General features: G+C 45.6%; 1 protein-coding gene across 3 annotated transcripts in view; it reads right to left on the minus strand.

Annotated features, from left to right (window-relative positions):
- RGN (regucalcin) overlaps window positions 1-24,428 on the minus strand; it is a 32,301-nt gene extending 7,873 nt beyond the window's left edge. Inside the window, exons 1-5 of one of the 3 annotated variants that reach the window (XM_077888520.1) lie at window positions 24,312-24,428; window positions 10,093-10,344; window positions 9,295-9,463; window positions 8,293-8,470; window positions 5,920-6,102 (exon numbers count right to left, since the gene is read on the minus strand). In XM_077888520.1, coding sequence (XP_077744646.1) covers window positions 5,920-6,102; window positions 8,293-8,455 — 346 coding nt within the window. In that variant the 5' untranslated portion in view covers window positions 8,456-8,470; window positions 9,295-9,463; window positions 10,093-10,344; window positions 24,312-24,428. Of the gene's footprint in view, window positions 1-5,919; window positions 6,103-8,292; window positions 8,471-8,760; window positions 8,917-9,294; window positions 9,464-10,092; window positions 10,345-24,311 lie in introns of those variants that run through there. The other 2 variants (XM_077888519.1, XM_077888517.1) reach the window with 2 other exon arrangements.
- Between the last annotated feature and the right edge of the window lie 904 nt (window positions 24,429-25,332).

The following is a 25,332-nucleotide window of genomic DNA, read 5'->3' on the forward strand; positions in this document are numbered from 1 at the left end:
AGAGAGAGGCAGAGACACAGGCAGAGGGAGAAGCAGGCTCCATGCACTGGGAGCCCGACGTGGGATTCGATCCCGGGTCTCCAGGATCGCGCCCTGGGCCAAAGGCAGGCGCCAAACCGCTGCGCCACCCAGGGATCCCTATAAAGACAACTATAGGGATGCTTGGCTCAGGGCGTGAGCCAGGAGTTCCAGGGTCAAGTCCCACATTGGGCTCCCTGCGGGGATCCTGCTTCTCCCTCTGCCTGTCTCTGCCTGTCTCTGTGTCTCTCATGAATAAATAAATAAAATCTTTAAAAAAAGACAACTATAGTATAAAGAAGTGATAATCAATTGAAGCGGTAAAATCTTGATTATAGATAGACTGCAAAAAGTTAACTGTAGGGCAGCCCGGGTGGCTCAGCGGTTTAGCGCCGCCTTCAACCCAGGGCGTGATCCTGGAGACCCAGGATCGAGTCCCACGTCGGGCTCCCTGTATGGAGCCTGCTTCTCTGTTTGCCTGTGTCTCTGCCTCTTTCTCTGTGCCTCTCATGAATAAAAAAAATAAAATCTTAAAAAAAGTTAACTGTATATTTTACAATCCTTTCAGAAGCCCTTAAAAAACTATACAGAGAGATACAGCAAAATATCATTATAAATAAATTAAAATTGAATTCTAAAGAAGGGTGAAGTAACCCAAAAGAAGGCAGGAAAGGGGAAACAGGAACAAAAAAATACAGAGGGAAAGAAGAGAAAACAAATAACAAAATGGTAGATCTACATCAAAGCATATCAATAATTAAAACACATCAATTAATACATTGTTGAGATGAATTTCTAAAAAATCCAATTATTTGCTTGCTGCAAGAAACTCACTTCTGGGACGCCTGGGTGGCTCAGTGGTTGAGTGCCTGCCTTTGGCCCAGGGCGTGATCCTGGAGTCCCGGGATCGAGTCCCACGTCAGGCTCCCTGCATGGAGCCTGCTTCTCCCTCTGCCTGTGTCTTTGCCTCTCTCTCTCTCTCTCTCTCTGTGTGTGTCTTTCATGAATAAAAACAAAACAAAGCAAAACAACAACAAAAAAACCCTAGCACTTAAAAAAAAAGAAAAAGAAACTCACTTCAGATATAATGATAGAGATTGTGTACAAGTGAAAGGATGGGAAAAGCCATGCAAGTATTGATTAAAATATTAGCTGGAGGGGCTGTATTAATATCAGACAAAATAATTAGAGCAAAGGGGGATCCCTGGGTGGCTCAGCAGTTTGGCGCCTCCCTTCAGCCCAGGGTGTGGTCTTGGAGTCCCAGGATCGAGTCCTGAATCGGGCTCCCCGCACGGAGCCTGCTTCTCCCTCTACCTGAGTTGTGTCTCTGCCTCTCTTTCTCTCTCTCTCTCTCTTTGCGTCTCTCATGAATAAATAAATAAGATCTTAAAAAAATAATTAGAGCAAAGAAAATTACCAGGGATACATAGGGGTGCTACGTATCGTGAAAATGGTCAATTCACTAAGGAGACATAGCAACCTTAAATTTGTATGTGCTTAACAACAGAGCTTCAAAATACACAAAGCAAAAGTCAGAGCTGAAAAGAAATAGACAAATCCATAATTACAATTGGAGATGTCAGCATTCCTCTCTCGGTAATAGATACAAGTAGATAGAAAAATCAGCAAAGACATAGAACTGAACAGCATCAACCAATCTAAGTGGCATTTACAGAACACTGTACACTCAACAGCAGCAGAGTAAGAATGGGTTAAAGGAAAATAAACAAAAGTTTGGAAGCTTGAATAGCAAGCAAGACAGGGTAAATCCTCCCTCCTAGGGGACAAGGATGTTCACACAGCAGTTTCGGGCTATAGGGTAGTTGGATTTGTTTCACTAATATTCCTCCCCACTGTCTGCCCCACAGAAAGAGATACCTGGAACGTGAATGTGAATTCCCCACTGCTCGGAAAGGGTTCTACCTTTGTGGGAAAGAACAAGCTGGAGCCCTGGCTTATACCTCACTGTCTAGGAGTGAGCACACACAGGTCAGACCTTGGATGTAGTGACACCCTCACCTCCTGACTATCAAATGACTCTACCCTTTCCTGGTCCAGAAATATCTCCTAGTACCTGCTGAAAGCTATGAACTCTCTAGAAAAAGGTTCTCAGGTGCTTCTGACAGATGCGCATGATCAGTTTGTACACCCACAATGATGCCTACAATTTTAAGAGGTCTCCTCCAGGCACAGTTTAAAAACTGGGGACTCCAGGCTAAGGACTCAGGCTTCCGAGGATGTCTTCGTTTTGTCTCACAAAGAGCCACAGAACCGTATACTATAGCCATAAGGGAGAGAGAAAATCAATTTTGACAGCAGGTAGGGTATCCAATCCTATTTCCTTATCCTGCAGAAATCAGTGGCAGAGGGCTTCCAATCGATTCTCATCTTTAATCTTTCAACCTGACCTGGACTAGATCTGTGGTTGTGTAAAGTCCAGGGATATGGGAAGCGAGCCATGGCCAGTCATTCGGATCTCACGTACCTTCCATGCTGAAAGTGAATGGAGCCACGGCAGCATGGCTGATACCGTGAGGAGGCGGGGTGGGGAGGTGGAAACAGCAGGGTTTTGAAATCAACTTTGGCTAATTTGTTATGACGAGAAGGAAATAAGAATGTATGTGAAATGTATTATTTAACTGGAAACTATAGTTACATTTCACTGAAAGCTGAACATAAGCCATTCTACAGCCATCACAGTCAACATTGGTTCAAGAAAGAATCATCAACAAATGTAAAACCCAAGAGAGATGTTTTGCTGAGGACTAGGATATTTGGTTGGTCTTCAGGTATCTCCCTCCGTGTGGCAGCTGGCCTCCAAGATGGCCCCAAGGGATCCCTGCCTCCCTATCCCCCTAAGGGATATTCACACCCTTTGTATGTAGTCTCTTCTATCATTGTGTGACCAATAGCACATGACAGAAGTGATGGTTTATCACTTCCAAAATTAGTTATAGTATGACTGTAGCCTCTGTTTTGGGTGTCCTCATTTTCTCCCCCCCCCCCCCCCCCCCCGTCTCTCACCTCACTGGCCCCGGGAGAAGCCATGTCCAGAGCAGCCCTATGGAGAGGCCCACTTGGTAAGGAACTGAAGCCTCCTGCCGACCCCTTGTGAGTGAGCTTGGACATGAATCCTCCAGGTCCCTTGAGAGACTCCAGCCCCTTCTGAGGCTACAGCCCCCGCCAACAGCTTGACTGCAACTTCATGATACAGCTTTGAACTAGAACCATCGGGCTAAACCACATCCAGATTCTTAACCTTCAGAAACTATGTGATGTAAGAAATATTTCTTATTTTAAGCTGCTAAATTTCAGGGTAGTTTGTTACACAGCAATAGATGACTAATAAACCCCACAAAATGTTTATAAATCACAATTAAAAATAATAACCATGGGGGTGCCTGGGTGGCTCAGTCGGTTAAGTCTCCGACTCTTGATTTCAGCTCAGGTCATGATCTCAGGGTTGTGAGATGGAGCCCTGCGCTGGGCTCATGCTCAAGGCAGAGTCTGCTTGTCCTTCTTCCTGCCCCTCTGCCCCTCTGTTCTCTTTCTATCTGAAATAAGTAAATGAAATCTTTTAAAAAATTAGTAATTATGCAGTAGAGAAATCTGAGAAGACCTAAACCAGGTGATCAAAACGAACATCACCCACGAGGGACATGGTATCCAGGTGGGATACCTGGACAAAGACAGTATCACCTCTGTAGTATTCTAGCGACAAATGTACGGCATCGATCTAATCACAAGGAAACATTAGACAAACACAAGGACAAGAGGAACATGAGGAATGTTCTATTAAAAACAGGAGGAATTGCTTCCCTCTGCCTATGTCTCTGCCTCTCTCTGTGTCTCTCAGGAATAAATAAATAAAATCTTAAAAAAGGGCACCTGGGTGGCTCAGTGGTTGAGTGTCTGCCTTTGGCTCAGGCCGTGATCCCAGGGTTCTGGGATCGAGTCTCGCATTGGGCTTCCGCAGGGAGCCTGCTTCTCCCTCTGCCTGTGTTTCTGCCTCTCTCTGTGTCTCTTATGAATAAATAAATAAAATCTTAAAAAAGGGGGGGGTAGTTGTATGTATTCTTCAAACATGGCAGGGTCATAAAAAACAAGAAAGGCTATGTTCTGTCCCAGACTACAGAGGTTTAAAGAGACATGTCAACTAAATGCAATACATAATCCTAGACTGGATCCTGTGGTGGAGGGGGAAAAATACTATAAAGGACATTATTTGGTTAATAGACAAAACTGGAGTATAGATAGTATGTCAGATATAACTGTTAACAATGGGGATCCCTGGGTGGCGCAGCGGTTTAGCGCCTGCCTTTGGCCCAGGGCGCGATCCTGGAGACCCAGGATCGAATCCCACATCGGGCTCCCGGTGCATGGAGCCTGCTTCTCCCTCTGCCTGTGTCTCTGCCCCTCTCTCTCTCTCTCTCTCTGTGACTATCATAAATAAATAAAAATTTAAAAAAACCTGTTAACAATGTTAAACTTTTTTTAAGTTGATAACTATACTGAGGTAGTGCAAGAATGTCATTTTCTTGGGAAAATCACATGGAAGTATTTTCCAGGGTTGTGATATATGCAACTTACTTTCAAATGATTCTGGAGGAAAGTATGTTGATATACATAGAGAGCGAGCAAATGGGACAAAACGTTGACAATAGGTGAATCTAGGTAAAGGGTGGACAGGTGTTGTTTGTACTATTTTTACTTCTTTTTTCTGTCAATTTGAAATTATTTCCAATTTAAACATCATCAGCAACCACAAAACCTCTATTTTAAACTCATTTAAACTATAATAGGACCACGTACATTTTAGTCTCCGCTAGAGACAGATATTGAAAGATTTTCTCATGGCATTCTTTTTTTTTAATTTTTATTTATTTATGATAGTCACAGAGAGAGAGAGAGAGAGAGAGAGGCAGAGACATAGGCCGAGGGAGAAGCAGGCTCCATGCACCGGGAGCCTGATGTGGGATTCGATCCCGGGTCTCCAGGATCGCGCCCTGGGCCAAAGGCAGGCGCCAAACCGCTGCGCCACCCAGGGATCCCTCTCATGGCATTCTTAAAATTAAAAAATGAGCCTTTGGCTCAGGTCATGACCCCAGGGTCCTGGGATTGAGCCCCACAAGGGGGTCCTGGCTCAGCGGGGAGCGTGCTTCTCTCTCTCTCCCCTGCTAATGCTGTCTCTCTCATATAAATAAAATCTTTTAAAAAATTATCATTTTTAACAGTTGATTTTTAAAAAAGATTTTATTTATTTATTCATAGACACAGAGAGAGAGAGGCAGAGACACAGGCAGAGGGAGAAGCAGGCTCCATGCAGGGAGCCTGTGGGACTCGATCCCGGGTCTCCAGGATCACACCCCAGGCTGCAGGCGGCGCCAAACCGCTGCGCCAGCAGGGCTGCCCTTAACAGTTGATTTTTAATTGGCTTTCTCTTATGTATGTATGTATGTACTTTTACACTTCTGTTAAGTAAACTCTACCCCCGGGACGCCAGGGTGGCTCAGCTGTTGGGCACCTGTTAGGCAGGGATCCGGGATCTAGTTCCACATTGGGATCCCTGAGAGGAGCCTGGTTCTTCCTCTGGTTATGTCTCTGCCTCTCTCTCTCTGGGTCTCTCATGAATAAATAAATAAATCTTAAAAGAAACCCAAAACTCTACCCCCAGTGTGGGACTCGAACTCATGATCCCAAGATCAAGAGTCATATGCTCTACCAACTGAGCCAGCCATGCGTCCCTTGGGATATATTTTTTAAGGAAAAGCTATTCAAGTAATAATAAAAGAAGAACCCAAGACCCGTTATGAATAACATTTTACCACTACCAATTCGAGACTTTTCTAAGTCCTGCTTCTCTCCCACGCTCAGTCAATAGGTGCTAGAGATAAACCGTACCAGCAAAGTATCTTCCAGCGGGATCCACCTTTCCATCATTGAACCGATTGTTTTTCTTGTCTTTATCTACTGTGGCCAGGGCAACTGCTGACTGATCTTCCCAGTTCAAAGCACAGAACTTTGTTCCAATGGTGGCGACATAGCCTCTTCCCTGGCGAAGGGCCACAGAGCTAATGGGGGCATCTGCAGAAGCAAAAGCAGCAGTCAGAAGGCAGTAAGTGGGCCAGTGGCGGTCATCCCGCCACCTGGCATCTCTAAGAGGATTCTAGCTCTTTTGACAATGGGAGTGCCCTCTCCCTTCTGTTGAGTGGTGAAGACTACAGAACCAAGTATATTTGTTGAGCAGTATCCTGGGCAGCAGAGATAGAAAGGTGAAGGAAACCCAACTCTTCTGGAAACTTCCAGTTGAGTGGGAGAAGCAGAGAAATCACATAGGGGCAGCCACCATACATTGGAGCAGGTGCCACATCAAGTTCAAAGGGAGGGGATGTCTTTAACTGGGGTGGAATGGGGGAACGGGGAGCACCAAAGTAGCTGTCACAGAGCAAGTGATGCTTGATTCACCTGATCTCCAGGAAACTCAGAGACACAAACTGTGTTAGTTCCGGCAACTAGGTTTTGTGACATCTCTCTCTGATTCGGGACTTGTCTTTTCTAAGGGGTCCTGTTTTATGTATGTAATTGAAAATTGTTTCTCAAATTCTTTTTTGGAAGGAAGCATGATAAAAATAATAGAAACATAGATGTGGTGATAAAACAATCATATGTGACTAGATTGCTATATTTTGTATTTTTAAATTTTAGGTTTTCTGGGCTTAACATTTTTCCACGTATAAGGAAACTTCTTTGTCTAGAGAGATTGATTACCATGGTGAACAGTCAGAGGAAACAAATTTATCAGAGTTTATTTTGAAGACATTTTCTTTTTTGTAAAAAATATTTGAGAGAGAGAGAGAGAGAGAATGGGAGGAGGAGCAGAGGGAGAAGGACAAGCAGACTCCCAGCTGAGCACGGAGCCCAATGCGGGGCTTGATCCCAGGACCCCTGAGATCATGATCTGAGCCAAAACCAAAAGTCGGTCCCTTAACCAACTCAGCCATTTAGCACCCCTTGAAACATTTTCTAAGCATCTATTCAGTAAGTGCAAAGCCCCATTCAGAAGTTGATTCCAGCCATTGAGAGGCCCAAGGAACGTGCAGCACAGTATTGGGAGGGCCACATTCTCATCATGCATCCCAACCTGTGGCCTGAGGCTTCTGTAACTTCCTAAATTAACTGATACCATAATGCCTTTCTGTGGTTTGGGGGTGGTTGCAGATTAGGGATGGGAACATACCTCTACTGTGTGCACACTGGCGAAGAGAGACTAGGGTAACGGGTCCTTGCCTCTATGCTGGCCACTGGCCACAGTCACTTTGCCTCTAGCCACACTCATATCCCTGGGTGAGTTAAAAAGCTGTTCCCGGGGGGCAGGGGGCACCTGGGTGGCTCAGTGGTTGAGCGTCTGCCTTTGGCTCAGGCCATGATCCCGGGGTCCTGGGATTGAGTTCCACATCGGGCTCCCTGCGTGGAGCCTGCTTCTCCCTCTGCCTGTGTCTCTGCCTCTCTCTCCATGTTTCTCATGAATAAATAAATAAAATCTTTACAAAAAAATAAAAGCTATTCCCTCTCATTAAAAAAAAAAAAAAAGTTTGAGATCACCAGTTCTGGGATGAGACTGTCCCAAGGTCACAGGAATTCATTGTATCTCTTCCCATTAACAAAGAACAAGAAGCTTCCTTATCTCATATCAAACTCCTACAATGAGAAACCCCTCCTCTGGGAGTCACACGGCCATAAACAGAATCACATTCCAATGCCCTTGAAATTTGTCATGAATCTTATCTTGTACAGTGAACAGATAGTCCTGGTTGATACTTTGTAAGTCTGAAAGCCCTTCTTGGTACATTCAAAGAAGGAATATACCTGGGGTTTTTTTTGGGAGGGGGTTGTTTGTTTCTGTTTTGCAAATAAAGGGCTTGGCCCGACCCAAGGTAGACAACCTTTGCTGTGCCACAAACGGGCCTCCAACTTCTAAAGCTGTTATCCAAAGATGTTAAGGAAAGATCCTCCAGTGCCTGGTCAGCAACACAAAATGGGGACTGTTGCCCCTCGCCCGCGGGGAAGAGGAAGTATTGAGCATCCAGAATTTGCTCTTGGATCGAAGCGGGAGTGCACAGGTGTGGACAGAGAGAGCACGACCAAGCAGCAGTTTTAAAGCATGTCCAGGATGCTTTAACAAGAAGTTCCCTGGGGAATGACACATCAGGTGACCGCCCCTCCCCGGGGAGAGGACGATGTGTGGGCGGATCTGAGCCCGGCCTTCATCCTTACCCACGGTCACGTGCTGCACGCTCTTGCTGAGCGAATCCCACCGGCAAACCTTTTTCGCAGGAATATCTACGAAGAGCAGAGAGTTGGCCGCCTCCTCCCACACCGGAGACTCTCCGCACCTGCAGTTCTCCCGCAAAACACACTCAATCTTAATGGAAGACATTGTCAAGGGGGTGCTCTGCGGAAGGTAACGGAGATAACACGGGATGTAATCGCATGGGGCGAATTCAGTCAAACTCCGGGCTTAAGGCCCTGGTAAGATGACGATGCAGAACTGAGTTTTATCGGAACTGGAAAAATTTCTCTAAAATCAGAACAAAATAGGCAATGCGGCAGGAAGAGACATATATGAAGACAGGGCTGATCGTCCATAACATGAGGCATCTTCAATCCACTTACCAGTGCTTGTTTTCAACTATCTTTAAAAGAGAGAGAGAGGAAAAACCCCAAGCCCCCCCACATCCGTACCTTGGTGCCGATGACCCTTGGAGAGCTGGCTGCTGGCTGCTCCTGCACCCAAAGGCTGCCCTTTATGCCTGCGCCCTAGCCCCCGACTGAAGATGGGTCTGGTCAGGGGCGGGCAGCTCCCTCATTGGTGGCCCCTCCCCGCCCGCAGGTCACCAGCTCCTGCTACCCTCCCCACCCACTGATGGTGCGGACTCCCTTCTCCCACCTCACCAAGGCCAGGGCCTTCCCGCTCTGCATTTTTCGGACCTGCATTTTTAGAAGTTAGATTCACCGGTGATAATAAACTAAATTGGAGCTGACACCCGTTTCCAACTTGGTGCAGTGGAAGGGGTGGAGAAGGGGACATACATGATCTGGGGATCTCTTGTAGGAATGGACAGTCCCTCGGCTACTTCTCGCTCCGGGGAAGGCACTGCGCCAGTTTGGCAAGGAGTCTTGAACTTTACTGACAGGAACATTCTATGCTGGGACTTGAGGCCAGAGTGTGACCAGCGAACAGGGAGAAGACAAAAAGTATCAGAGAAGAAACATTACCTAAGACACCCCGTGGGAGAGGAAAACCAGGCAACTTTTCAGAGCCTCCTTTCTTTCCCAAACTCGTCCCAGCTGCTGACCCAAATTGTCTGCATTGTCATTCTTCCCCCTGGCATGTTTCTGCTTGGAAGTAAGTGGCCTCACCCACGCATGGGCGAATTAATGACAGCTGAGGGAAAAGGCAAAAATAATCTTTGATTTCATATTTCCTTCTATACATTGGTTTTTTTTTTTTTTTAAAGAAACGACTCAAATCTTAAATGCTGATGGCCAGCGTCGTAGCATTTGGAATCCTTGCTGGCTGTTAAAATTTGGCACAGGCTCCAAAGGCCTTCGTGTTATCGACCCGAGATAAGGCCCAGGATCAGACGAGGACCTTTTGCAATGTTGACTTAATGGGGCGCTCCGGCGTGCAAGCTGAGGGTGGGAGGGCTGGGCCTCGCAACTGTCATTCCGCCGGGGCTTCCTGGGAGCGGGCGGCGGGGCGGCGGGGCGGCGGGGAGCGGGCGCGCGCCGGCAGGTGTCCCCGCTGCACCTGAGCTGCGCGAGCGGCGAGGGGCCTCCGCACCCTCCGGCGGCGCCGCCGCAGCCTCGGGCGACCGTGAGGCCCCGTGAAGCTGAAGGTCGAGCCCGCCTCGCCTCCGGCCGGGCCGAGGGGGCGCACGGGGCCCGGGTCCCCGGGGGGCAGGGGCAGTCGGCCTCTTTTCAGCCGGCCCCGGCGACTCTGTACCGGCCGTGGCCGGACCTTTGCATCCCCGGGGAGCCGGGCGGAGAGGCCAGCGCGACCCCGGCACTCACCGGGCTGGCGCCTTCCAGTGGCTCAAGGTCGGGCCGCGGAGAGAGGCCTGGGCGGGGGCAGGGCGGCTCAGCAGGTGGGTGGCAGCAGCTGGGGGTGCGGGCCGGGGAGTGCACCCCCCGACGCTGTCCCTCTCCTCCGTGGCTCCTGGAAGAATCGTACGAAGCCACCCGCGACGGGCGGGGCGGGGCAGACGCTTGGAGGCCGGAGCCAACCCTCGGAGTTTGGCCGGGGAGCTAAAGTTTCTCTCTTACCTAAACAAGAAAAGTTGTTAAAATACCTAACAGAGATTGGGGTCGAGGGTCCGGTTAAACACAAGCAGGTTCAAAGAGGAAAGAACAAAGCGGTTAAACAAATCCACCCTTTTCCTAGCGGGAGAAGAACGACTGTTGGCTGGAGTCCAGCTCTTGCAAAGCTTTTTTGGGGAGGGGGGGAAGGAAAGGCCTTATTTGATTGGATTTAAAAAATCAAATGGAAGAAACGACCCTAAGCAGTGCTCAGCTTCGCACTCTCCTTTGAGAGGCTACGTCACCACCCATATTTTTCTCGAAATAACTTGCAAGTTTCAAACATTTTTAAAAAATTAAGGGAGACATGGGATCCCTGGGTGGCACAGCGGTTTGGCGCCTGCCTTTGGCCCAGGGCCCGATCCTGGAGACCCGGGATCGAATCCCACGTCGGGCTCCCGGTGCATGGAGCCTGCTTCTCCCTCTGCCTGTGTCTCTGCCTCTCTCTCTCTCTCTGTGACTATCATAAATAAATAAAAATTAAAAAAAAATTAAGGGAGACAGGTAAACAGAACGGTGGTTCCCGCTGGCGGATGAGAGCTGAGGAATAACTGTGAAGGGGTTAAGGGAACTTTCTGGGGGGTAATGGAAACTATGTGAGTGAAGGTTTGAGTTGCATAGAAGTAGGTACTGTCCCTATTCGTCTGGTGGGACTCTTGAGATTTGTGGATTTTATTGTATATGTTGAATCCCAGGTCAGGGCTACCTTATTATCATTATTATTTTAATTTTTAAAGTAGGCTCCATGCCCAGCGTGGGGCTTGAACTCAGTCACGACCCTGAGATCAAGAGTCACTGGCTCTACCAACTGAGTCAGCCAGAGCCCGGTGCCATCTCATTGATCTGTCTCAATCTCTTCTCGCATTCCTGGCCATCTGCACTATCCTAAGAGCCCTTAGTGCACTCAAATCATGATCACTGTGGCATTCCAGTTCCCTTTAATTCACTGAGGAGGAAAGGCCAGAGATCAAGCTCCAAAGACACAGGGCTCTAGGCAGCCTAGAGATGTTTGGAGCAATCTCAGCTCAAAGTCTCAGGGTAGTAACAGAGTAACTGGCACTTAGGGCCTCAATGATTTTGCCTTCCCCCTGGGAGATGTTTAAGACAACTACTCTCCCATGGGACACCTGGGTGGCTCAGTGGTTGAGTGTCTGCCTTCAGCTGGGGGTGTGATCCTGGGGTCTTGGGATCGAGTACCACAACAGGCTCTCTGCAGGAAGCCTGGCTCTCCCTCTGCTTATGTCTCTGCCTCTCTTTCTGTGTCTCTCATGAATAAATAAATAAAATCTTTAAAAAAGAAGAGAAAAGACAACTACTCTCCCATGTCTCCATTTACAGATGGGAAAACAGTCTACAGAGTGAGGAGGCTCCCAAAGTCTTGTATTAAGCTGGGAGAAATCTGGCAAATAGGCCAAACCTGCAGCAGAGAAATAAGACCTTGGGGCCTCCTGGTGGGGGGGGTCAGTCAGCTGAGCCTTGATTCTTGTTTCAGCTCAGGTCATGATCTCAGGGTTGTGAGATTGATCATCGTGGAGTCTGCTTCTCCGTCTCCCTCTCCCTTTGCTCCTCTCCCCCACCCGCCCCTCAAATAATAACATAACATAATATAAAATAAGAAAAATAAGAACTTGAAGGGTACATTCTTGAGTGGGGCAGAGAATGGGACTTTGATCTCCAGAGGCTTCTCTGGAGTTCTGTTTTTGCCCTCTTCCCATCACACAGCTTCTTCCACCACCTTAATGCTGACGATGCCCCAAGCTATCTCAGCCCAGAGCTCTCCCCAAAAATGACAGGCCTGGGGTTCAGATGCTCTACTCACTCGCACCACTGAGCTGTCCAAAACCAATCACATTATTCTCCATGAGCCTGGGAATGTGACCCTGGTCCCTCCAACAGACTTTGTGAGAAGCCCAGACACACTGCTAGACTTCTCTTGGTCCCGACCTCAAGTCCAGCTAGCCACCAGGCCATAGAAATTGTCCCTCCAATGCCCTTCTGACTACGTTGGCACTTCCTTCATTGATTCAGGCCTCCCCGCTTCTTGCGCAGATTGTTGATTGTTGTCAGCAACCTAGAGGGCTTGCCTCACCCCTTTGGATCTGCTGCCAAAATGACCCACTAGATCATGAGTCCTGAAGGGCAGGGATGATTCGCATTCATCCTCACCTCCACAGGGCCCACCGTAATACTGACACATAGAGGCTCTTCAATTACATGCCCCCCCTTTTTTTTGTAGGGAGGAGATAACTTTATTTTGAAAAAATGTCAGTGTTACAGAAGAGTTGCAAAAATACTGTAAAGGATTCCCGAGTATTCTTTACCTAGATTTCTCAAATGTTAACAGTCTACTGTTGCTTTGTCTTTCTCGTTTACATATAAATGTAAATATATTTTTATTTTTCTTGATTTTTAATTTTTTAAAGTAATCTCTACATCCTACACATGGCTTGAACTCCCAGCGCTCTACTGACCGAACCAGCCAGGCACCCATATGGCTATATTTATTTAATGGTTTGAGAGTAAGGTGCAGACATGATGCTCTGTTACCTCTAAACCTTTTGGTATGCATGTCCTGAAAAAAGGGACATTCTTTTATATAACCACAGCATAATTATCAAGATTGGGTGATTAACACTGATACAATATTATCTAGCTGAGTTTCATTGATTGTCCCACCGATGTCTCTTATAACAAAAGGAAAGAAAGTATTCCGTTCTCAAATGCAACCCAGGAGAAAGCTTTGCATTTAGCTGTGCTTATTCTCCTTTAATCTGGAGTAGCTCCTTAGCCTTTGTTTCATGACATTGACAGTTTTGGAGTTTAAAACGTAGAATGTGGGCAGCCCGGTGGCTCAGCGGTTTAGCGCCACCTTCAGCCCAGGGCTTGATCCTGGAGACCTGAGATCAAGTCCCATGTCGGGCTCCCTGCATGGAGCCTGCTTCTCCCTCTGCCTGTGTCTCTGCCTCTCTCTCTCTCTCTCTCTCTCTCTCTCTCTCTCTGTGTGTCTCTCATGAATAAATAAACAAAATCTTTTAAAAAATAAATAAAACGTAGAATGTTCCTTAATTTGGGATTATTTGATTTTTCCTCATGGTTAATTCAGGTTATGCCTTTTTTGGCAATACTGTAAAAGTGATGCTGTATCCTCCATAGCATCTGGAGGCAAATGATGTTGATTTGTTAACTTTGGTCACCGTATGTGCTCATTGAATCTTTATAATAAAATATAATTTATTCATACCCAAGAGCATAGAAAGCCCCTTAAACCTGCTGGAGGTTCCTTCTTGACCTCAGTGGTGGTCTAGCCATGTACTCTTTCTGCTTCTTTCATCTGAATTTGCTACTCCTCCCGCCTACATCACTTTACTCCTCCCACTAATCCAACCCCTACCTCTGCACTGGGCTTGCTCCTACCTGAGAGTTAGCCTAGTGTCCTGTCCACCAGGAAGCTTTCACTGATTGCCCTGGCTCTGACCTGTGGCTCTTACAGCATCCTGTCTTTATGTTTTATTATGATATTCACCACATTGACTTAAAATTGTTGGTTTGTCTGTCTCTCCTGCTACATCAGGAACTCTCAGAGTAAGTCTTGGACCTTTTATTATGATATAAACCCCTTCATTCAAAGATCACCTCCAGGGACACCTGGGTCGCTCGGTTGGTTAAGCGTCTGCCTTTGGCTTAGGTCATGATCATGATCTCAGGGTCCTGGGATGGAGCCCCACATGGGGCTCCCTGCTCAGCAGGGGAGTCTGCTTCTTCCTCTCCCTGCTCATGTTCGCTTTCTCTCTGTCTCCCTCTCAAAAAAACAAAACAAAATCTTTAAAACAAAACAAAAACAACCCTCCCCCAAAGATCACCTCTAGTCCAACAAATCTGGGTTCACTGATTCCTCAAAAGAAGAGAGAACTCACAGCATGGGGGAACCGTGGGATGTCTTGGTTAGAAGGTGTTAGACAGAACCTATTATAGGACTTGGCTTTGTGTTAGGTCATTTTGGGGTGAGTACAAGGACTGAAGGCTGTCAGGGAGTGGGGTAGTTTTATGATTGGATATCTTAATTCTTATTAAGAAGGTGAGGAGGATGGAGTGATTGATAAAGAAGCAACACCCATTCATAGGAGCTAGGAGAGGGCGATGTTTGGTCATTTTGGGGATTTTTTTTAAAGATTTTATTTTATTTATTCATGAGAGACACACACACACACACACACAGAGAGGCAGAGACACAGGCAGAGGGAGAAGCAGGCTCCATGCAGGGAGCCCAACATGGGACTTGATCCCGGGACTCTGGGATCACGCCCTGGGCCGAAGGCAGATGCTCAACCACTAAGCCACCCAGGCGTCCCCATTTTGGCGATTTGGACTGATGTTTGTTAGTCTTGTTTTTGTCTTGCTCCGTGATGGACACAGAGAAGTCTTGTCTGTTGTTGGAGATCTGTGAAATTGTTCATGTTCAATGAGAGAATACCAAAGCCTTGCTGTGAGTTCCAGGCCAGCTCTTGTATGTCAGGGGCTGCGTTTCTTTCTCACTCCCCTCTTTCATCCAAGATCAGATGAAGTCAGGCCACAGGACGCAAGTCTATATTCTGATCATCACCACTGCCAGGATTTTGCTGACCTGGAGTTGGCTCAGAGGAAGTTGTCTGTAGTAGGGTTAGGGCTCGTCTCTCCTCTCCATTGCAGAATGAGTTGTTATTGAATCCCCTGAGGTGACAAGGGCTGTACAGTGGCATTTAAGACTCTGGACAGGATGCATCGGCCAAATGCACCACAGGCAGTTACCAGAAACAAGATGATGATTAGTCCTTGTAATAGACCCTGGAGACAGACCAAACTCAGGCCAGGGAAATATGTCCCAAAGCCCAGCTGGTCTCTTGTAGAGAATCAGATGGCCTTTTCTTTTAGCCTGATCAGAAATTGTTCTACTTGGGGGCTCCTGACTGGCTCATTTGGTGGAGTGTGCATCTCTTGATCTTGGGGTGGTGAGTTCAAGCCCCACGTTGGGTGCAGAGACTACTTAAATAAATAAAAACTTAAAAAATAAATTATTCTCCTTGAGCTTTAGTATTTATATGAGTGCAGCAAGAAGTGTTTGCTGAAGCATAAACTCCCCCTTGGCTAGCTAACAGGAAATTGAAGGTTATGAGTTTCCTCATGACAACTCTGGCTAATGAATGTAAACTGGTTTTGGCAGCGGGCAGGGGGTGGGGGACTTCTGAGTAGAAACCGTGTCATTTCTGGCATCTGATAAGGTCAGAGACAGGTTTTGAACCACCTTTTCACTATTTTGCAGACTCCAGCTCACAGAGCATGCATGAAGAGTCAGCAGCTACTTCTCCCGGGATTTATCCAGACTCACCCGTGCCTGCCTCTTCTTTTCAGGGAAAAATGTTCCACAGGAGGGCTGGTACCTTCAAAAGTTGTTTGAAAGTTTCTAAGAATTATCCCAAATATGCAGTTAAGTTCACTTGTAGCAGGTGGATGTACATCTGATGGCCACATAGGCGATGGTATCGTAATGGGGCACAGACTCTATTGGGCGTATGAGTATCATTTGGCATGAGCTAATTGTATGTCCCTTGAAATGTCCCCTCCAATAACGTGAGTGGTGGGGTTAAGCGGTTCCTGAAACAAGGGTTTCTGATGAGAACAGAGTACTGTGGCCCTGGCACAGACCCCACCTGAGTCCCCACTCCTGGTGGCTAGCTTTTGCTGACAGCACCGTGATGACCTTGGAAGAAGCATTCTGCTGATGTGAGGTCACTTGTTATGTGACCAAAGTTTGGGATGGATGAACCTTTTTTAGAGGTACATCTTTTCTAAAGATTTTATTTATTTATTCGTGAGAGACACAGACAGAGAGCCAGAGACATAGGCAGAGGGAGAAGCAGGCTCCCCACAGGGATCCCAGGACCTGGGATTATGACCTGAGCTGAAGGCAGACGCTCAACCACTGAGCCACCAGATGTCTCTTAGAGGTACATTTAAAGGAAGAATGATTAAATTTTTGTCCACAGTTAAATTCAGAGCGGCAGCTCTGGTCTGAGAAAAACTTATCAGGTTTTTCTTTCCTTTTTAAAGATTCTATTTATTTATTCATGAGAGACACAGAGAGAGGCAGAGACATAAACAGAGGGAGCAGCAGACTCCCTGCAGGGAACCCAATGTGAGACTCGATCCCAGTACTCCAGGATCACGCCCTGGGCTGAAGGCAGACGCTCAACCACTGAGCCACCCAGGTGTCCCAGGTTCCTTTTTTCTTAAGCAGGAGATCACTGAGGGACAAAAGGCACAGGACGAAGATAAGGAAGAACCTGCAAAGGAGCCTTTTAGTAGGTTACGGGGGAGTGTCAAGTACAAGAATAGCAAGACGACTGTGGTAGGGTCGAGGGAAGGAAGAGGCTGCTGACAAATCAGAAAATGAACCTTGGGGCATAAGCTGTCTTCTTCTGTAGTCAATGGTTTCTGGAAGGTTCCTAAGAGTTGCATTTAGAGTCCCAGTGGAATGGCCATCTAGTAGTCAGGATCCAGTGATGTGTATCTTTTAAGTTGGGAAACACGAACCGAAGTGTCAGTGCCTTGGAGTTTTATTGCTGTGTCGGTTGCTAACAGCGCCCGATAAAGTCTTTTCCATTGAGGCTCAAGGGCAGTTTTGAGAGAAAACCTTTCAGGTTTGAGTCATGCAGAGGCTGCTGGGTGGGTGTTTTGAAAACGCAGCTTGGACCTGTTGGTGATAAAGCTGGAGGTGTACGAGGCCCTCGTGGTAATTAGTCACTTCAGCTTGGAATAAGCTAGAGCCTAGGATTGGAAGTACTTTCTTTTCCTTTTTTAAAGATTTATTTATTTATTCATGAGAGACACACACACAGAGAGGCAGAGACACAGGCAGAGGGAGAAGCAGGCTCCATGCAGGGGTCCTGACGTGGGACTCGATCCCGGGTCTCCAGGATCACACCCTGGGCTGAAGGTGGCGCTAAACTGCTGAGCCACCCGGGCTGCCTTTTGACCCATTTTAAAATTAGTTTTATATATGAGGGGAGGTATGGATTGAAGGTCTATTTTTTACTATATGGATATCCAGTCATTCCAGTACACTTTGTGGGAAGAGGATTGTTAAAGACAATCTACTTTGCACTAAATTGCTGTGTGCTTTTGTTGAAAATCAGTTGGCATGTATGTGTGGGTCTATTTTTGAATTCATTCTATTCCACTGATCTATATGTCTATCTCTACACCAATACCACACTTTTTTGATTACCACTTCAAGAATGAAATCAGGTAGTGTCAGTCTTTTAGCTTCATTCTTTTTGTTCTAAGTGTTTCGCCAACCCTGGGTCCTTTGCACTTTCATATGATTTTAAAATTTGGTTTGTCAATTCCCACCCCAAGAAGGTATGATTTTGATTGGAATTGCATTGACCAATTGGGGATAACTGACCTCTTAATATTGAGCCTTCTGATCCATGAACATGGTATATCTCTCCATTTATTTAGGTCTTCTATTTCTCTCGGAAATGTTTTATTGATGCCATTGAACAGGTCTATCATATCTTTTGTCAGATTTATACCTATGAATTTCACATTTTTTGGCACTAACTTAAATGGTATTATTTTTAAAATTTCAATTTCTGATTGTTCCTTGCCAGTATATAAAATACAATAGATTTTTGTAAATTAACCTCTTATCCTGCAGCCTTGCTCTACTCAGTTATTAGTTCTGGTAGGTTTATTTATGTATTTATTAAATATTTTATTTATTTATGAGACAGAGAGACAGAGAGAGAGAAAGAGGGAGGCAGAGACAGAGGGAGAAGTAGACTCCCCACTGAGCAGGAGCCCAATGTAGGACTCAATCCCAGGACTCTGGGATCAGTACCTGAGCCGAAGGCAGATGCTTAGCCACCTAGCCACCCAGCTGCCTGTTTTTTTTTTTTTTCTACATGGGCAATCATGTCATCTGAAAACAAAGAGAGTTATATTTCTTCATTTTTAATCAGGATGCCTTTCATGTCTTGCTTTATTGTACTGGCTAGAAATTCTAGTATAATGTTGATGAGAAGTAGTAACATTCTTGTCTTATTCCTGATTGTAGAGGGAAAACATTATTTTTCACCATTAAATACAATGTTAGCTTCTTGCTTTATTGTACTGGCTAGAAATTCTAGTATAATGTTGATGAGAAGTAGTAACATTCTTGTCTTATTCCTGATTGTAGAGGGAAAACATTATTTTTCACCATTAAATACAATGTTAGCTGTGGGTTTTTCATAGTTATCTTTTATCTGGTTCAGGAAGTTCCCTTCTATGTTTAGTTTGCTAAGCATTACTATCAGGAATAGATACTGGATTTTGTCAAATGCTTTTTATGTATCCTGGAGATATGATGAATTATATTGATTGTTTATTGAATATTAAATAAACCTTTCACTTCTGGGATAAATCCCACTTGGTTATTGCTATGGACTGAATGTTTACGTTCCCCCAAGTTCATATGTTGAAGTCCTAGCCTCCAATGTTATGGTATTTGGAGGTGGGACCTTTGGGAGATAATTAGGTTTAGATTAGGCCATGATGGTGGGACCCTCATCATGGGGTTCATGTCCTTATTTGAGGAAAAGAGAACTTTCTCTTTCTCTAACTATGCACCAAAGAAAAGCTATGTGAGAACACATTGAGAAGGCAGCTGTCTACAAACGAGGAAATGAGCCCTCACCAGACAGGAGTCTAATGGCACCTCTATCTTGGACTTTTCAGCTTCCAGACTGTGAGAAACAAATTTCTCTTGTTCTAGCTAGCCAGTCTATAGTTTTTTGTTGAAGCAGCCCAAGCTAAGATGGTCTCGATGTATTATCTTTTTGATATGCTATTGGATTCAATTTGTTAAAGTTCTAAGAATTTTTGCATCTATTTTTATGAAGGATATTGGCCTATAGTTTTCTTATTATGTCTGTGTGGTTTTGGCATCAGGGAAGAGTTTGTGTAGAATTGGTATTATTCTTTATTTTTTTAAAGATTTTATTTATTTATTCATGAGAGACACAGAGAGAGAGAGGCAGAGACACAGGCAGAGGGAGAAGCAGGCTCCACGCAGGGAGTCCAATGTGGGACTCGATCCCGGGTCTCCAGGATCACGCCCTGGGACGAGGGCAGTGCTAAACGGCTGAGCCACCCAGGTTGCCCTGGTATTATTCTTTAAATGTCTGTTAGGATTTTCCAGTAGAGCCATTTGGGCTCAGAGTTTTCTTCATAAGAAAACTTTTAACCCTAATGTATTTAAGAATAAAAAGGTTTTCAGGTTATCTATTTTTTTTCTAGAATGTGCACTGGTAGTTTGTGTCTTTGAGGGACTGTGTCCATTTCATTTTTGTTGTTGAATTTACTGGCATAAGTTTTTAAAAAAAGATTTATTTATTCATTCATGAGAGACAGAGAGGAGAGAGGTAGAGATCTGGGCAGAGGGAGGAGCAGGCTCCTTGCAGGGAGCCTGATGCAGGACTCGATCCCGGATCCCAGGATCACGTCCTGAGCCGAAGGCAGATGCTCAACCGCTGAGCCACCCAGGTGTTCCATGGCATAAGTTTGTTAATAATATTCCCTTATTGGGGCTCCTGGGTGGCTCAGTGGTTGAGCATCTGCCTTCAGCTCAGGGCATGATCCTGGGGTCCTGGGATAGAGTCCTACATCACGCTCCCCACAGGGAGTCCTGCTTTTCCCTCTGCCTATGTCTTTGCCTCTCTCTCTGCGTGTCCCTTATAATCCTTTTAATATCTGTAGAATCTGTAGCAATGTTATTTTTCTCATTCCTAAAATTGGTAATTGGCTTTTTCTTTTTTCCTGATCAGTCTCACTAGAGATTTATCAATTTTATTTTACTTTTCTTCTCAAAGATCCAGCTTTTGGTTTCAATGATTTTCTCTTTTCTGTTTCACTGATTTCAGCTTTGACCTTTAGTATTTCCTTTCTTCTACTTTAGATTTCATTTCTTATTTTTAGTTTTATTAAGAAGAAAAAGGTGCAATCACTGACTTGAGACCCCTCTTTTCTAATATAGGCATTTAGTGCTATAAAATTTCTCCAAGGTACTGCTTTAGTGCCATCCCACAAATTGCATGTTTTGTTTTCTTTTAATTCGGTTCAAAATACTTTGTAATTTCCTATATCAGTTCTTTGATTCGTGTGTTATTTAGAAGTTTGTTTAGTTTCCAATGATTGCAATTTTCCACAGATGTTTCTGTTCCTGATTTCTAAATTCACTCCATTGTGATTAGAGAACCATACTTTGACCTGAATCTTTTTAAATTTACTAAGACTTGTTTGATGGCCTATCTTGGTAAATATACCATTTACATTTGAAGAAAGGATGTGTACTGTGCTCTTGCGGGATGGAGTAGTAAATGTCAATTAAATCTGGATGGTTGATAGTTTTGTTCAAATCTTCTATGTTCTTTTTTTTTTAAAAATTTTTATTTATTTATGATAGTCACAGAGAGAGAAAGAGAGAGAGGCAGAGACATAGGCAGAGGGAGAAGCAGGCTCCATGCACCGGAAGCCCCATGTGGGATTCGATCCCGGGTCTCCAGGATCGCGCCCTGGGCCAAAGGCAGGCGCCAAACCGCTGCGCCACCCAGGGATCCCTTCTATGTTCTTTTTAAAAAGATTTTATTTGTTTGAGAGAGAGTGAGCGAGGGAGAGAGAGAGAGCATGAGCGGGAGGGAGGGAGGGGCCGAGGGACAGGGACAAGCAGACTCTTTGCTGAGCAGCAAGATTTGATTCCAGGACCCTGAGATCATGACCTGAGCTGAAGGCAGATGTTTAACTGACTGAGCCACCCAGGTGCCCCTCAAATCTTCTGTGTTCTTACTTATTTTGTGTGTACTCGTTCTATTAGTTATAAACTATAATTGTTGGTTTGTGCATTTTTCCTTGCAGTTCTCTCATTTTCTCCTTAATGTATTTTGAAGCTGTTAATAGGTGCATAAACACCTAGGATTTTTATGTTCTCTTGAAGAATTTGCCCTTGCGTGGTGGTGATATAGCCATCCTAGCTTTCTATTGGTTAATGTTACCAGGTATCTTTTACCATTCCCTTAGTTTTAACCTATATTTAAAAGTGAGTTTCTTATAGGCAGCAGAGAGTTTCATTCTTTAATCCCCAAGCTCTGCTCAGGGGTCTGGGATCTTCAAGAACTCTCTAACTCTCCAAGCTACCCACTTCCTTCTAGGAAGTTCTGATAATTAGAGCATCATTCCTCATGATGAGCCCCCCACCTGCCTTCTATCACCTCCCCACCAGGGTGACATTCAGAGATTTCCACTTCCTCACAACAGCTTTTCAGACAACAGGGACAGTCAAACCTATGGCAGCTACTCAGGCAGTGCCAGATTCAGCCACAGTGGATCAATCAGGCCCATGGAAGATTACCTCAAGGCTACCTGAGAAGTACAAAAGGCTCCCTTGGAAAAAGTATGGGGAAGCAGAGAATATAAAACTAATTTCTACAGGGGAGGATCTTATTGGTAGAAAAAACCCACTTATTTTCCATTTTCAGAAAGCATCTCTTTTTTAAAATATTATTTTTAAAATTTTTTATTTATTTGAGAGAGAGAGAGAGAGAGAGAGAGAGAGAGAGAGAGAGAGAATGAGCAGGGGGAAAGACAGAGGGAGAAGCAGGTCCCCCGCTAAGCAGGGACCCCGACGTGGGACTCGATCCCAGGACTCCTGGATCATGACCTGAGCCGAAGGCAGGCACTTAACCAACTGAGCCACCCAGGTGCCCCCAGAAAGCGTTTCAACTAGGGAAGAAAGCATAGGAGCAACCTAGAATGGTCAGCCATAGCCCAGGTGGGCCCTTTGGGAAAGAGAGATGCTCCTCTGAAAGAGTGAGGAGCACTTGCTCTATTCCTAGTGTATTTGTTTATTTCTACTGTCACAAATTAAATTTGGTGGGTTAAAGCAACACAGATTTATACTCTTATAGTTCTGTTTGTCAGAAGTCTATAATTATGGTGTAGGCAGGGCTAGGTTCTTTCTGGAGACCTTAGGAGGGGATTCCTTTCCTTTCTTAGTTTCTAGGGGCTACCTGTGTTCTTTGGCTCATGGCCTTTCTCAGCATCACCGCAACCACTTGCTTCCACTGTCACATCCCCTACTACTGCTGATCCTGCTGCCTCCCTCTTATAATTACCCTTGTGATGATACTGGTTGGTCCCATTTGGATCATCAAGGACAATCTCTCCATCTCAGTTCCTTTACCTTTATTATATCTGCAAAGTTCCTTTTACCATGCAAAGTAACACAGCAGCAGGTTTTAGGGATGCAGCTGTGGGCATCGTTGGGGAGCCATTGTTTAGCCTACCACATTTAGTTACAGGCTAGAACAGCCATGCGGACCAGGTCCTAGCTCTACCGCGAGACCTGTCCTGTCCAGATGTGTGTGAATTATCTTGGTCTCTGGACATGAACCTCTGAACCATTTGCTTCTGTGTCAGATGACTAATTCTGGTCCAGTCATCTCTGTCCAGGATGGCAGGGATCAGTGAGTGGTACAGGACTCATGGGATTAAACCCTAACTCGGGTTGCTTTCTTCAGGGAGAAGCTGAGCAGGAACTCTTAGAGAAGGGGCTTGGGGCACAGAGTCCAGCAAAGTGACCAAGAGTAAGAGCTGTAGAGGTGACCTCACAGGTTTTCATCTCAATCCTGCTATTTACTAGCTGTGGAACCTTGAGTAACGGTCTTAACCACTTGACCTGTTTTGAAATGCATCAAATAGAGCTAGTAGTATCACTTTCATATGGTTGTCATGAGAACTAAATAAAAGGTTGTTCACGTTCATGTAAAAGGCTTAATCAGCAGAGGGCCTGACACAGAGGAAGGGCTCAATGAATATTGCCATTCTTATTATTTGAAGGCTTGACTGGCCCCCCAAAAGTTTCCTGGACTGTCCTACCAAGGGTATTGGTCTCGGTTGGCTTCCCTAAGGGATTTAAGTAGTTGTGTTAAAACTGTCTTTTAGCCTGGTCTTTGCCAGTGTACTTCCCAGTCCATCTTGGAGGGCGGGAGGACAGGGACACTGGCACAAAGTCTGCCCCTGAGATGTAGGCGGCCCTGTTTGATCTTGCTCATGGTTATCCCTGTGGGAAAATATAACAGAAAAAACTGGCAAGTGGCCACAGGACTGCAGACAGCCAAGAGCATTGTGAACACCACTGGTTTTACCCTCTATGGCCACCAGTCTGCAGGGCTGGAGGAAGGAGGGGGCAGAATTACCCAGAGATCCTGTCTTAGAGAGTCAAGAAGGGAGAGTTAGAGTGGAAAGAAGTCTGTCCCCAGAACTCTGGTACATGTGCCAGGCCTATCTGGAGCAGGACTAAATACCTAATGTGTTCTCCCCTAAGCAGGCAAAAGGTCTGAAATGCTAACTGTCCCTTCCGAAGTGTCTTTCTTGAAGCTGACGTGATTAATTCGATGAGGTTATTCATTCTCAAAATGTCAGCAATTCTTAGCTTGAGGTTTTTTCATCATGTGAGAAAGGACTATAAAATAACGAGACCCGTTTCCCGGTGTGATCTATGGAAGCGGCTTCATTACCGCACGGCAAGACTTTGGAAGGTAAAGTAATGTGGGCTGAAAGGTGGTTCTGCAAATGGTTTCCGCGCTCAGGTAACTCGGCTGTACGGAGCACAGCTTAGTCAGCCCAGCGGTGCCTTTCCAGCTGATTCACCACCTGACATCCCCTCTAGCGGCAATGGGCAATGACACTGACAAGGTGGGCCGGGAGGCACAGTGCGTGGACTGGAAGGGAAGGAAGCCCGGGGTGTGCAGGCCTCAGGGCTGGAATGCTCACACCCAAACCCACCCTGACAAGGTGAGAAATGCTCCGTTTATCTAGACAACTGATCTCTTTAGGGACCTACAGGTGGAAGAACTCACCAGTGGCGAACAGGGCAGGGGACACCAGTCTGGGTCTTGAGCCTTCCCCACCTCCATTCACTTCAAGGACAACTATCCCCAAAGCTTCCGGCCGTACAGTTTGTTCCAGTCCACGAGGTTACATTAACTGAGTTCACAGAAACAGGGCTGAGTGTTACAGAGCCCTGTGTAGGAGAGACAGCCTCAGGGTGGGGCTTTATCAACTCAAAAGTTATTTTGTAAAAACATCAACCCACGGTTGTGGCTTTCCATAAAACCTGAAAAACAGCTGAATTAATGCTGTGAAAATCTAATAATGCTTATCATAAATAAGATACATTTTTGGAAAATATCACATGGAAGTTGCTCAGTGGTAAGGTTTTACTCCTGTCAAGTGCTTTTCCTCAATTCTCAAGGGTCAGCAAACATGCTGAAGATTGTAAAGCCCAGGAGGGGAAAAAAAAAAAAAAAAACCAACAACCCAGGACTATGTGTCGTCTGGTTTATTCTCTGAATTTAAAAGTTTCTTCAACACAAAGATTTCATCTTCCATTGGCAATATAGACATTGGTATAAAGCCAGCTTTTCTTGGCTACAACAAAAGGGTACATTTGTGATTTTGGTTCTCCAAAATCTTACCTAACAATGTAGTGAATCAAGAGTTAGCCACTGGGGCACCTGAGTGGCTCAGTGGTTGTGTCTGCCTTCGGCTCACGGCGTGATCCCGGGGTGCTGGGATAGAGTCCTGCATCGGGCTCCCCACAGTGAGTCTGCTTCTCCCTCTGCCTATGTCTGTGTCTCTCATGAATAAATAAATAAATAAATAAATAAATAAATAAATAAATACCTTAAAAAAGAGCCATTAATGAGAGGAAGGGTGAAAGGGAGAAAGAGAAAAGGCGGCCGAGGAGGAGGGGCAGGGAGAAGGGGGAGGAAACCACTGTAGCTATTAACTATCTTCACTACTGATTTACCCAATGACCCTTAGTAAGTACATTTCTCAACCATAATGAAAATGTTTATAATGCCCTCAGAGTCCTCC

The sequence above is a fragment of the Canis aureus genome, chromosome X, assembly GCF_053574225.1.
Source record: "Canis aureus isolate CA01 chromosome X, VMU_Caureus_v.1.0, whole genome shotgun sequence".
NCBI lineage: Eukaryota > Metazoa > Chordata > Mammalia > Carnivora > Canidae > Canis > Canis aureus.